The sequence below is a fragment of the Giraffa tippelskirchi genome, chromosome 4 (assembly GCF_054371585.1).
Source record: "Giraffa tippelskirchi isolate mGirTip1 chromosome 4, T2T-mGirTip1v1.2.pri, whole genome shotgun sequence".
Classification (NCBI taxonomy): domain Eukaryota; kingdom Metazoa; phylum Chordata; class Mammalia; order Artiodactyla; family Giraffidae; genus Giraffa; species Giraffa tippelskirchi.
In genome coordinates this window covers 208,476,839-208,489,336 of record NC_137278.1, presented here as the reverse complement: position 1 = coordinate 208,489,336, position 12,498 = coordinate 208,476,839, and the positions used below count along the sequence as shown (strand labels likewise).

The 12,498-nt window shown below is 50.2% G+C and overlaps 1 protein-coding gene across 1 annotated transcript; it reads right to left on the bottom strand.

The window, feature by feature from the left end:
- Positions 1–1,614: 1,614 nt before the first annotated feature.
- On the bottom strand, positions 1,615–12,370 carry RIBC2 (RIB43A domain with coiled-coils 2). Its single transcript, XM_081594939.1, has 7 exons — positions 12,079–12,370; positions 11,135–11,216; positions 8,712–9,056; positions 6,993–7,111; positions 5,414–5,641; positions 3,071–3,237; positions 1,615–1,864 (listed from the first exon to the last, which is right to left on the bottom strand). The coding sequence occupies exons 1-7, from the start codon at positions 12,190–12,192 to the stop codon at positions 1,786–1,788; spliced, it is 1,134 nt and encodes a 377-aa protein (XP_081451065.1). The 5' UTR covers positions 12,193–12,370; the 3' UTR covers positions 1,615–1,785.
- Positions 12,371–12,498: the final 128 nt, after the last annotated feature.

The following is a 12,498-nucleotide window of genomic DNA, read 5'->3' as shown; positions in this document are numbered from 1 at the left end:
TGAGGGAACATGAGCTAAGCTGCTAGCATGGGTATATCCGGCTCCATCTCAGCTAATGATAATGTGCCACCAAGGGCTGCCCTGATGGCTCAGTCAGTAAGGAATCTGCCTGCAATATGGGAGATCCAGTTTCGATCCTTGGGTCGGCAAGATCCCCTGGAGAAGGAAATGGCAACCCACTCCAGTATCCTTGCCTGGAGAATCCCATGGACAGAGGAGTCTGGCGGGCTACAGTCCATGGGGGTCGCAAAGAGTCGGACACAACTGAAATGTATAGAACAGCAGCTGCCCCTTGTCACTGGCCCTGTGTGTATCAAGAAGCATACTTGGAGGAGGAGCGGTTCCTGGGTGTGACCCGGCGACCTCGGGCCTGGGGTCTCCAGACCCCATTACTGCTGGACAAGCTCCCTTCCTAACCCCCTCCCCCATGTAACTTGCCTCCCTTCACCTCCCCTGTGGCAAATTCCAAATCACCATATGAGACTTCCTCTGGCAGACAGCTAGCTGTCCCCCAGTAGGTCTTCTTCCATCTTTTATACCATTAGGGAATTGCTGCCTGTCACGTGGTTAGCCAGCTCAGCTTCCCAACCTCCACTGCAGCTAGGCATGGTCACATGACTGGCATCTGGCCAGGAAGGTGTGAGCAGAGGTGAAATGGACAGTTCTCGAGAGCCGTGGCCCAGAAGGTGTGCTGCATGGGTTCCCATACCCTCTTCCTTCCCGATGTCTCCTCCTGGCCGGCCACAGTGCGACAACGCCATGAGAGGTGGCAGAGCGGTGAGGCAGCACCATTCAACTTGGGCTCTGACAAGAGGAGGAAATAAACTTCTGCCTTTTTGGCCACTCTGGTTTTGGGTCTTGTTATGGGAGCCAGGGGGCTTCCCAGGGGACTTCGTGGGGAAAGGATCGTCCTGCAATGCAGGGGACGGACACAGGTTTTATCCCTGGATCGGGATGATCCCTTGGAGGAGGGCATGGCAGCCCACTCCAGTATTCTGGCCTGGAGAATCCCATGGACAGAGGACCCTGCTGGCTACAGTCCATGGGGTCGCAGAGTCGGACTCGACTGAGCACGCACGCATGGCAGCCAGGAGAGAGACATGCTTGAGAGCCAGATTCTCCGAGTTCGACCCCAGGACCAGCAATTTCCGTCTACGTGACCTCGAGGAAGTCACTTAATGTGTCTATAGCTGGGGCTCTTCACCTGAAGACTGAGTAATGAAAACACCCACCCCCGGCTATGAGGGCTCAGTTAGTCAGATGATTCCCGTAGGGACTTCCCCGAAGGTCCAATGGTGAAGACTCTCCGCTCCCAGGGCATGGGGCCGGGTTCCGACCCTGGTCAGGGAACTAGATGCGAGTTTGCACGCCAAAACTAAAGGCTCCTGTGTGCTGCAGCTAAGACCCGGTGCAGTCAAATAAACTAAATAAAAATATTAAAAAAATAAACATGACACTCTTTAAAATAAATAAATAAAACGATGCCTGTGAGTGTGGGTGATGCACCAGTTGAACCTAGGGTCTAACTCGCAGGCCCTCATTCCTGGGTCCGCAGCACCCAGAGGTGCTCTGGAGCCAGTCGGAGCGGAGTTGAGTGGACACGAATCCTCCTCATAGAAATACAGGAAGAGGTTTAATCAAGCTTTGTCTACAACGGAAAAATTCAGTTCAAACGGTACTTCTGGACCAAAGGGTGCATTTTTTTTTTTTTTAACAGATGTGACTCTTCAAGGTAACTGCGCTTTATAAATAAACAGTTCAGAGGAAAGCAAGGTGAATTTTTCCTTATCGACTTCCTGTATTAAATTGTGTGAAATAATCTTCAGCAGCATGATTAGTACAGAGTTCCTTCATATATTTTTTCCTGATAATAAAACAAGGAGAAAAAGAAATTGGCAAATGCCCAACTTCCTAAATATTCTACTTTTTATTGGTGTCTTATCCCCAGGATACACAATTCATCCCAGCACTACAAGCTCAAAGGGAAGAAGGGGCATTTTGTCACTGCTGATTGGTTAGCCTGGCGTGCTGCAGTCCATGGGGTCACAAAGAGTCAGACTCGACTGAGCAACTGAACTGAACTGACTGGTTAGCCTAGGGACCTGTGTGTGCAAGATGTGGGGACATCTTAGAATTCCGTGATTGTAAAGATGCTTGCCCCTCCCATTTGATTTCTGTGAGATTATATCTTAATTCTCCTCATTTAGGCCCCCAAAGATGGAACCACCAGTTCACAGACATCTGATTAGAAAAAATACTTGTGGGTCCCCTCTGAGTTCAAGCCAGAGCTTGATGAATAGATAGATTTAAAAGTTAAATAATGGGTTTTTAGTGACAGGTTCACCCACTGATCTGCATTTGACATTTTCTGTAGCTGGAAGTCTGAACTACTCTTGGGGCCTGTCCATAGGGAAGAAGAGACTGCTTGTTCTTGGCAGCTCAGGAACCCCTCCCTCTGCCCAGAGGGCCCTCCCTGCGGTGGGCAGCTGGCACCATTGTCCCCTGTGTCTGAGCCATGTAGCCTCCTCCCAGAAGCCCAGCCGGAGTCCTCCCCTGGGGCTCCCGGGGCCCTCCGTGAACTCCGTCACCAGCACCTCTGTCGGGCCCGCTGGGCTTTGCGGGCGCCCGGGTGAGGACTGTCCAGGGAGGGGTGTTTATGGAATGTGGGCACAGGGGAGTCTCAATCCCTCCCTGGCCTGCACGGGGACCGATGGCTTCCTAGCTCTGAGCCCTTTCCCCACTCCTCTTTACCAGGTGGCTATGCCACAGCCCCACCCACTGCCGCTATGGGGGGCCTCTGGTGAAAGATACCCCAAGGGTCCTGAGCCTGTGGGCGGGAAAGCTTCAGGGGAGGTGAGCCAGGGGTCCAGGAAAGGACAGTGGTTGCTCCATGGGCCCTGCATGGCCAGCTCTCACCTCCCCTTTCCCCAAGCCTGGTCCCCTCGATGGTGCTCCCAGTTCCCATCTGCCCCCACCCTTGACCTTGACCTGTTCCCAGCCCCCTCCGCCAGCCCTCCCCAGCCATACCCCCACCTCCCCACTCCCTCAAGGCCCTCTGCCCAGCACTCACTGCAGAAGCTGCTCCCTGGCCAGGCTGAGGTTGCTGCAGTCCAGGGCCCTGCGCAGGCCACGCTGCTGGCGCTGCTGCTGCCGCTCAAACAGCAAGGTGGCACGAGCCTTCTGAATCCTCCGCCGGTCCCAGTCCATGTCTCGCTGGCGCTCTTCCTCCTGGAGCCTCTGCAGAGAGGAGCGGCGACTCACCACCCCCCGTCCCCCAGCAGGAGAGCCCCAGAGGGGACTTCCCTGGTGGTCTGGTGGCTAAGACTCCCAGCCCCCAATGCAGGGGACCTGGGTTCGATCCCTGGGTGGGGAACTAAGATCCCACATGCCGCAACTGAGTTCACATGGTGCAATAAAGACCCTGCATGCCACAGCTAAGGCCCAACGCAGCCAAATAGATAAAATAATTAAAAAAAAAAAAAAAGCCTGGCTGTGCTCTAATTAAAAAAAAAAAGAATTGGGAACGATACAGGGACATAGAAGCCCACACTAAGAGAAGAGTATTCTTATCGTGATCTCAGCTTTCCAAATTATGTCCTTGTATAGAAGAGGAGCCTGGAGGGACAGGATTCCAGAAGGCATGTAGGGGGGATGGGAGAGGGGTCTTCTGAGTGTGAGATTTCACATGGGATTTTTTTCTTCTTTTTTCTAGCTTCTTTTCTAGTGTTTCTCTAACTTCTTATTAAGTTTCTACAGAGATTAAAAATCAGACCAAAACTGCTGCTTTCGGGACAGATGGCCGACCTTCCTTGCCAGGCAGTCGGGCTGAACTACCGTTGTGAAGGGCAGAGCCAGGCCTGGCGAAGGTGGCCGTGTCCCCTGCCTCCTGATGCCAGCCTCAGGCTCCTCTCACTTTGGGCTAACTCCCCTGCCTCACCCCCTGGTTGCTGTCTGTTTCCCCTCCCGTGGCGAGGTGCCTGACCTGCTCCCCATCTCCTGGTCCAGGCTACTGCCCCTCCCCTTCCCCACGCCCATCTGCTGGGAAGCTGACACCGACCACTGCATCACACCGAGCGTGGCTGTCATCTGCGGACCCCGTGGGAGCCTCACCCATCCTCTGAGAACGTCTCCAAATCTCTCTCCTGTCGTGATTTCGCGTCATTTCAACATACTCGGAGATGACCCTTTCCCTGCTTCCCCGTGATTCTGCCTCTTTTCCAAAGACTCCCTTCCACTCTCTCAGCCATCCCCTCACCCCGGGGGCAAATGCTGCCCATGATCCTTGAACGCCAGGGGGTACCAGAACCCCTGGGGGGAGGGGGCACTAGCTGAGTGTTTCCGGTTCAGTAGGCCTGGCGAGGGCCAGAGAATCCCCATCACTCTCGAGTTCCTAGGTGCGGCTGGTCCAGACAGCCTGCTCTGGGAACCTCTGCCCTCACCCTGTCGTTGCCAATAACACCACCCTCCAGAGTCTCACCTTGGATTCCCATCCACCACAGTGAGGACCTGCCTCTCTCTCTCTCCACACCCTTGTTCCCACGAGGCTCCCCCAGACTGTGACTGCCTGTCTGCGGACTCGACGCCCTCCACGGTCCCTTGAACTCCGTGCGTCCTTACCTTCCTCCTCATTCAGCCCAGCGTCCACAGCTGACACACCCTGGCAGACGCCTGGGCACCCTGAGCCTCCCACCTGGTCCCACTTGCCAGGCAAGCTCTGACCATTGTTGAGTCCCAGCTCTCCCGTTATAGGCGAGCATGGCTCTACTCACAAGGGTCACTTCAAGTTCATGACCGGGACTTAAAGTCGGGGTTGGGGGGAGCTGAGGCTGCCCGGCCACTTGCCCCTTCCCCTTTCCAGATGAACTTTGACCACTTTTGCAAAACTCCTACCCTAACCCCTTCCCTTCAGCTGCTGACCACCTTCCTATTTCACCAGGAAATAGGGGCTCCAGGGAAGCCCCTCAAGGCAATACAGCCCTACCCCCCCCCACCCTGTGACTGCGGTCAAGACGGGCCTTCCTTCCTCAAGGCCGTGCTCCTTGCAGTTCCCGCCCCCACAGAGAGAACCCTCTCCCCAGATGACTCCCTCCCCCTTCAGACCTTTGTTTCAAGGCCATGAGTCCCGTGATGACCCTCCTCACTCCCAGCACTCTCAGCCCCCCTCCACAGCCTCCTCCCCTCCCCAGCATCCAGCACATGTGGGATCACTCCACTCTTGCCCTCCCCCCCAAATGGAACACAGACTCCTTGAGGGCAGCTTCTGGGGCCCAGTGTGACAGCGGCTATAACTAGATGCTCCAGGCAGGCGGTAGGGAGCATAGAGCCACGTCTGAGGGCTGGGGTGGGTGGGGGGTGGTGGTGGAGGGAACGGTGCGGGGCTGAGGGCTTGGGGAGGTGGGGAGGGGACAGGCACCAGCTTCTCCTGGACTTGCTGTTTCTGCACCAGGCGGATCTCCTCCCGCTGCTCCCGGCTCATGCCCTTCCAGCGGTCGGGCACCACGCGATGCGGCCCGAAGGAGCTGGCTGCCTGCTGCGGGTTCTCCGAGAGCAGGTCCCCACGCAGCAGGTTGGAGATCTCGGCTAGGTTATCCTCCTGTTCTTGTTTTCTTTCTTGAATTTTCTTTTGCGCTGACTCCAGGGCCTGTGCAGGGGAAGATATTAAGGATGATGCTCTGAAGGGGCTTCCCTGGTGGCTCAGACAGTAAAGAATCCACCTGCCATGCAGGAGACCCGGGTTCGATCCCTGGCTTCGAAAGATCCCCTGGAGGAGGGATAGGCTACCCACTCCAGTATTCTTGCCTGGAGAATCCCATGGACAGAGGCGCCTGGTGGGCTACAGTCCATGGGGTTGCAAAGAGTCAGACATGACTGAGCAACTAAACATATTTTCTGAGTGAGCCTGGTGGGACTGAGGCACAGGCTGGCAAAGCTTGAAAGGGCCCTTGAAGGAAGAATGTGCTAAACAGGGCTCCTGGGCAGGTGGGTGGAGACTTGTCCGGTATGGATGTGGGGAGGTCCCTGGCCCCCTGGCTGCCTGGGTGATGCTGGGTGAGTGGGTTGGGCTCAGAGGATCACTACCAGTTGGTCATGTGCATAATCCCGGCAGGTCTTTGTCTGCAGTGATTTGCCAAAGCAGGGAGCTGTCTCCCCCGTTAGGCAGCCATCTCCCCTAGGCTTAGCCTCACCCACCCCCAGGACAGGGCTGCATACCCTTCCCTGTGGTCCTGGTCACTCTGGGCCAGCGGCAGGCCACAAAGAACCACCAACCAAGTGATTCACGGAAGTGGTGATTTCTAAAAGGTGCTCCTACTGCCCGGCAACCTCATGAAGGTGATGGGTAGAAGGGACAGGCCCTGGCTGTGTGACCTGCAGTGAGACACCTTCCCTCTCTGGGCTACAGTTATTTCTCCGTCAAGTCAAGAGAAGGATGAAATCACTTCTCTTTAATATTGGACAGATGGGGCACTTTGCTAGGTGCCCGCACGTAGCAGGTGTTCACAGGGAGGCCAGCCTGACTACGTTACATTAAGTGCATGCTTTGTAATTGGACAGGTCTGATTTGAATACTGGACTTGTAGTATTTGGAAGTCCAGTGTTTTGAATCTGCCAAAGCAAATCAGATTAGTACTCAGCTGTCTCTAAGAAAATCAGTTCCTACCTCTGAGCCTGTTTCTTGATCAGTTGAGTTCATGGTACCTCTCTGACAGGGCTGTTAAACACAGTGACTAACAAGATCAGATGATTGTTGCAGAGATTAAAAAAAATATTCTGGGAGTCCACCAGTGGGCTAGTGGTTAGGATTCCTGGGCTTTCACTGCCATCGTCTGGGTTCAGTTCCTGGTCAGGGAACTGAGATCCTGCAAGCCACGTGGCATGGCCAAAAATTAACAAATCAATAACCATGGCTGTCACTGATGAGCTGAGAGTGCTGGGGCACCCCGGGAGGTGGCCGTGTGTCTGCCCTCCCCTCCAGACAGGCCTGGGGTCTATACCTGGTTCTTGTTGAATTCTTTCACAGTTGCACAAACCCCCTTCCTGGTGGCGGTTTCCAGATTCTGTAAATGCTTGGCTGTCTCATCAAACTGCAGCCTTGTCTTCAAGTAGAGATCCTCTGAAAGGAAGAAAAATAGTCAAAGCTTGTGTGCCTGCCCAGGGCTCCTTCCCAGATGTGCAGAGCGCCCTGTGGAGCATTGTTTCTGCGTCCGTGTCTTACCATGCTCCCATCAGAAGAAGGGGGATGCAATGGAAGGTTCATGGGAGACGCAGATGAGTTCATTCAAGCCAAGCTCTTAGACAAGTGCCTGGCAGTGTTAGGATCATAACTGTGGCCTGGTAATGTCTATGGACACGACTGACCACACATATCTGTGGTACCAAGGAAGAAGGGCTTAGGGGGCAGCGTAGTAGGAGATAAGGTGAGACTGTGAGGGCCTTGCTGGTACTTGAAATAAATTTGGTTTTTATTGAATAAATGTGTTAGTCGCTCAGTCGTGTCTCTTTGTGACCCCATGGACTGTAGCCCACCAGGCTCCTCTGTCTACGGAGTTCTCCAGGCAAAAATACTGGAGTGGGTTGCCATGCCCTTCTCCAGGGGATGTTCCTGACCCAAGGATCAAACCTGGGTCCCTCCAGCTGAGACAACCATTAATGAGTAAAGTAAGAAGCTATTGGTTTTGAACAAAGGATCTTACTTAATTTTTTATTTTTGGCCATGCTGTGAGTCATGTGGGATCTTAGTTTCCTGACCAGGGATTTAAGCCATGTCCCCTGCATTGGGAACATGGAATTTAAACCACTGGACCACCAGGGAAGTAGCAGCTTTATGTGTGTGTGTATGTGTGTATATATATATATATTAACCACTGGACCACCAGGGAAGTAGCAGCTTTATGTATATACATATTTGCCTCAGCACATGGGATCTTCGCTGTGGCAAGCAGGCTCTAGAGCTTGCAGGCTCAGAAGTTGCCACGCAGGCTTAGTTGTGTCACGGCACATGGAATCTTAGTTTCCCTACCAGGGACTGAACCCGTGTCCCCTGCACTGGGCGTCAGAGTCTCAACCACTGCACCACCGGGGAAGCCCCTCAGCAGTTCACCTTTTTAACAGGATCTTTCTGGCTTTGGGCCGAGAAGAGAGTGTACAGAGACAAGAGCAGAAGCTGGGAGGCCAGTTAGAGGCTATTTCGGTGATCCCGTCAGGATGTGCTGGCTTTTGAGTCTAGTGGTAGTGGTGGAGGTAATGATGGTGGTTGGAACCTGAGATGACCTACTGCGGGAGTGCGTGCAGCATCTGAGAGAAAGAAAAGAGTCAAGATGACTTGGTTTGGGCCAGAGCAACAGGAAGAACAGAGCTCCCATTGATGGAGGTGGACTGTCAGGTTCGGGGGATGATCCGTCTTTCCCACTGTCTTCCCAGCAAGGCTGTGAGCACACCAAGGGCCAGACCAATGCTGAGTTACCCTGGGCTCCAGGATCCCATGGGCACCCTGACGGACCATAAGCTCAGAAAGTGTTTCCTGCATGATGGACGTGTGACTAAAGACATCCAAATCCTGAAACACAGGTTCTGATGTCTCTTTCTTTGGCCATGTGGGTAAAATAGCCTATTAGTGAGACTTAAGAGACAAAATGAAACAAGAAAAAAAAACAAACTGGGGTTGATTTGTTAAACAAAGTATTGAGACCCACTTGTCTTTTTTGTTCTGTTACCTGCACATTTTTGGTTCTCCCGGCCAATCATCCATTCTTTTTGCTGTTGCAGGGACCATTCCCTGTTTTGTTCCTCTTGGAATTTCTTCCTCAGATGGAAGTTTAAATCCTCTCCCATGAATTTCTGCATTCCTGATATTGTATTCCAAGCATCATAATCTGACTGCCGGGCTGGACGATCTTTCTTAAGGGCTAGGGGGTCAGAGAGGTCAAATTCACGGCATGTTTCCGGCCTCTGAAAGCTCTGTTGGAAATCATTGATAGCTTTACAGAGATTTTTCCTATCTCTCCTTTCCCGGTTTTCTGATATGCATGCAATCTTGTCATTTTGCCTCATTTCAGCAGCTAGAAAAGATACAGCATATTCATTAGCGAAAGATTCAGAGGAAAGAAAGAAATTTGAATATACCCAAAAAAATAATTTTTAGTGATTCTAAAAGTCATCCAACTCTCCCAAAGGTTAACACAACCATTAAAGGATTAATTCTGAATATAAAAAAGCACCTACAAATCAACTTAAAAACAACCTAACCACAAAAGGGGCAAAGGAAGGGAAAAGGCAAATCACTATAGAGAAACCTGAATGATCAATAAACTTGTGAAAAGATCATCAACCATTCAAGATGGGAAACATCCAATGAATTGAAGAAACATTTTAAAATGCTAAAAATAGCAGGTATTAGTGAGGACGTGGCAAAACGTAGAGATATCTCATTTACTGCTTGTGAGAGTCATAACTTGGTACTTTTATAACCATGGAAAGCAATTTGCCAATATCCCCTAAAACTGAAAATGTGCACATCCTATGACCTGTCAACTCCACTTCCAGGTCCACCAGGAACATGAACATTGGGACATAGTGCAGGAGAGTCATTAACATTGTTTGCAATTATTTAAAAAACTGGAAAAAATCTGAATCAGCCACCAGCAGAGGAATAAAGAAACTGTGGTTAAAATTCATATAAGGAAATATCATAAAGCAATTAAAATGAATATTCTGTATGGAGATCACCAATAAATTCCCAAAATAGGTTGTTGAATTTCTTAAATGTTGCAAAAAGATACATTCAACATACCTTTTATGTAAAAATGTAAAACACAGACACGAATTTTATATTGTCATGGATATACATACATGAAGGGTACAAGTACAGAAACATACATGGGAATGATCACACCTCTGAGGAGGGAAAAAGAGGAAAATGGTAAGATGGAGGAGAGCTTTAGCTACTTCTGTGTAACATTTAATTCTCAAAAATCATTCTTAATATAAGATATCTAAAGCCAGGTTGGCAAAATGCTCACATCTAGTCTGGTGGTAGGTGTGTGCCTGTCACATCATTTCTGTAGGTTTGAATTAATTTTGTAAAAAAATTTATTGAAGTATAATTGATTTACAATGCTGGGTTAATTTCTGCTGTACAGCAAAGTGATTCAGTTATACATATATATATATACTCTTTTTCATATTCTTTTCCATTATGGTTTATCACAGGTTTGAATTACTTTTACACTAGAATTTTAAAAGAACATATGAAACACTATAAATAAGAAAAGACCCTGATGCTGGGAAAGATTGAGAGCAGGAAGAGAAGGGGGCGACAGAGGATGAGATGGCTAGATGGCATCACTGACTCAATGGACATGAGTTTGAGCAAACTCTGGGAGATAGTGAAGGACAGGGAAACCTGGCGTGCTGCAGTCCAGGGGTCACAAAGGGTCAGACATGACTGAGCGACTGAACTGAGCGGATAAGGAAGAAAGTGAACGTCACTCATCACGCCATCACTCCAAATTTACCACTGCTCCTATTTTGGTATAGTTCCTTTGTGGCTTTTTCTAAACATATTTTTATATATTTTAAACTTATATATATTTTTATATTTAACTTAATTGATAACCCATTGTACATATAATTTTGTATCCTTTTTTTCTATTCAAAAAATCCTTATGGTGCTTTAAAAGACATTGTTGGACATGATGGGGGCGGAAATGAATACTATTTGAGAATCTGATTCACAAGCCAGAACACTGTTACTTGAACCAAGCCTGGTTCTGAGTCAGCTCTGGGGTGTGGGCTCAAGAGTGTGTTTGTCTACTGTTACCAGCTGTCCCTGGTAGAAAGTCTTGAATGTTTGGCAGAGAATATGTGTGTGTGTGAGGTTTTTCATGCCTAGTTTTTAAAGAAAACAGAGAAAAACATACATGTCTGCTCACAATATATTTCCTACTCACATAGAATTCAATAGCTAATTTTCACGTGTGGAAGAGTCAGTGGATTAAGTTAACTGAGCACAAGAAACTGAAATTTTAAAAGGAAGAAGAGCGTGAAAATGACAAGGCTTTACACACATGAGGAATGTGACCTGGGTCTAAAGGCACACGGCCCTGCGCCACTCAATGGCCATTCAGAGAATGCTCACCAAAGGTTTCCTCTCTCTCTTTTTCAGTTGCTGCTTTTATGTTCTGGTCACAAACCTGAGCATCCCAGGCGGTGGTGTCTCCCTGGGAAAGGAAAACAATGGGAGAGAATAAAAGCCAGACAATTTTATTCAGTTGATAACAATTGTACTTATCTTTTTAGAAACCAAATCGTCTCATAACCGAATGCCCTTGTGTGTCTCTGTTGGTTCTTCAGCCTGTCTTAACTTTCTCCAGAGCTTCCTTCTCCCTTTTTTAGTCAGTAGGTCCTCATTCTCAGACACTACTTAAGCATCACCTCCTCCGGGAAGCCCTCTCTGCTTTCCTCTCCCAGCCCTAGTTGGTGCTCCCTGGCACCCTGTGCTCCACACACCCCCACCCCCCATCCCCACCCCCATACACACACAGCATTGACTTCCCTGCATTATAATGTGACCATTTTAATGCCTGCCTCGTCCGCTGGGCTATCAATTTCACAAAGTCAAGGATCGCCTTATTCCTCATCTCCTAGGCCTGGCTCAGGTTTGCCACAAAATAAGAACTCTCTTTACTGGCATTTGTCTGTTGAATGGACTGAAGGAAATTCCTGGCAATGTAGAAAGTCTGGCTCAGAGAGAAGAGAACCGCATTCCAGTCTCTGGCCACTAACTCCAGGCAAGCTCGCTCCCCGCTGCAGGACTCAATTGCCTGTCTGGCAAGTGACAGGGAGTATTTTTTGGTCTGTTATGAGGTCTCCCTCATCCTCCACTAACTCAATACGTGGAACAAGTCTTCCCGGCAAAGCTTGGAGCCGTCCGCAGCTGTGCCTGGATCAAAAGTTTTATTCCAATGGTTTATCTCCTCTTGTCTCTCGCTGCTCGCCTCTCTTGTTGCCCCCGCCCCCTCGTCCCCCCTTCCCCCGCCATTCCCTCCTGGCTCCTCTCCCTTCAGATCCGGAGGGTCTCACCCCAATGATCCTGTTCCTGGCGTTGAAAATCCGTTTCTGCCTGCCCTGCTCCGCATATCTTCTTTTGGCCAGGACAAAGTCCTCCTCCAGGTCCTTGGGCTGCGCTACCTCCATGACTGCGAATTGCTAAGAAATTCTAAGAGGTTTCAAAAACATGCGAGATTAAATGAAAAGACAACAAAAATAAAACAAGCTCAAGCCCAGCGAGGCTGGCTCCCTAGGAGTCCGGGTAGGTGGGATGAGAGCCTGCCCAAGAGGCTTTCAATCGGCCTTCTCTCACTGCGCCAGAGGCGTGGAGTCTCGGTTTCCTCGGAAACGTAAACAACTCTGGTTGCTAAGAAACAGCGCAGCGCTCGTCGGAGTTCTCGCTTCCTCTCGCGAGACAGCACGAGGCGCTTCCCGCGCTTTTCCCGCCAGCGT

Excerpts from the sequence above, each read along its gene's own strand:
- RIBC2 (XM_081594939.1), bottom strand. The coding sequence starts at position 12,192 with ATGGAGGTAGCGCAGCCCAAGGACCTGGAGGAGGACTTTGTCCTGGCC. Across the intron at positions 11,217-12,078 it reads CCAGGAACAGGATCATTGGG|GGAGACACCACCGCCTGGGA; the intron begins GTGAGACCCTCC and ends TTCCTTTCCCAG. Across the intron at positions 3,238-5,413 it reads AGCAAGTCCAGGAGAAGCTG|AGGCTCCAGGAGGAAGAGCG; the intron begins GTGCCTGTCCCC and ends TCCTCTCTGCAG.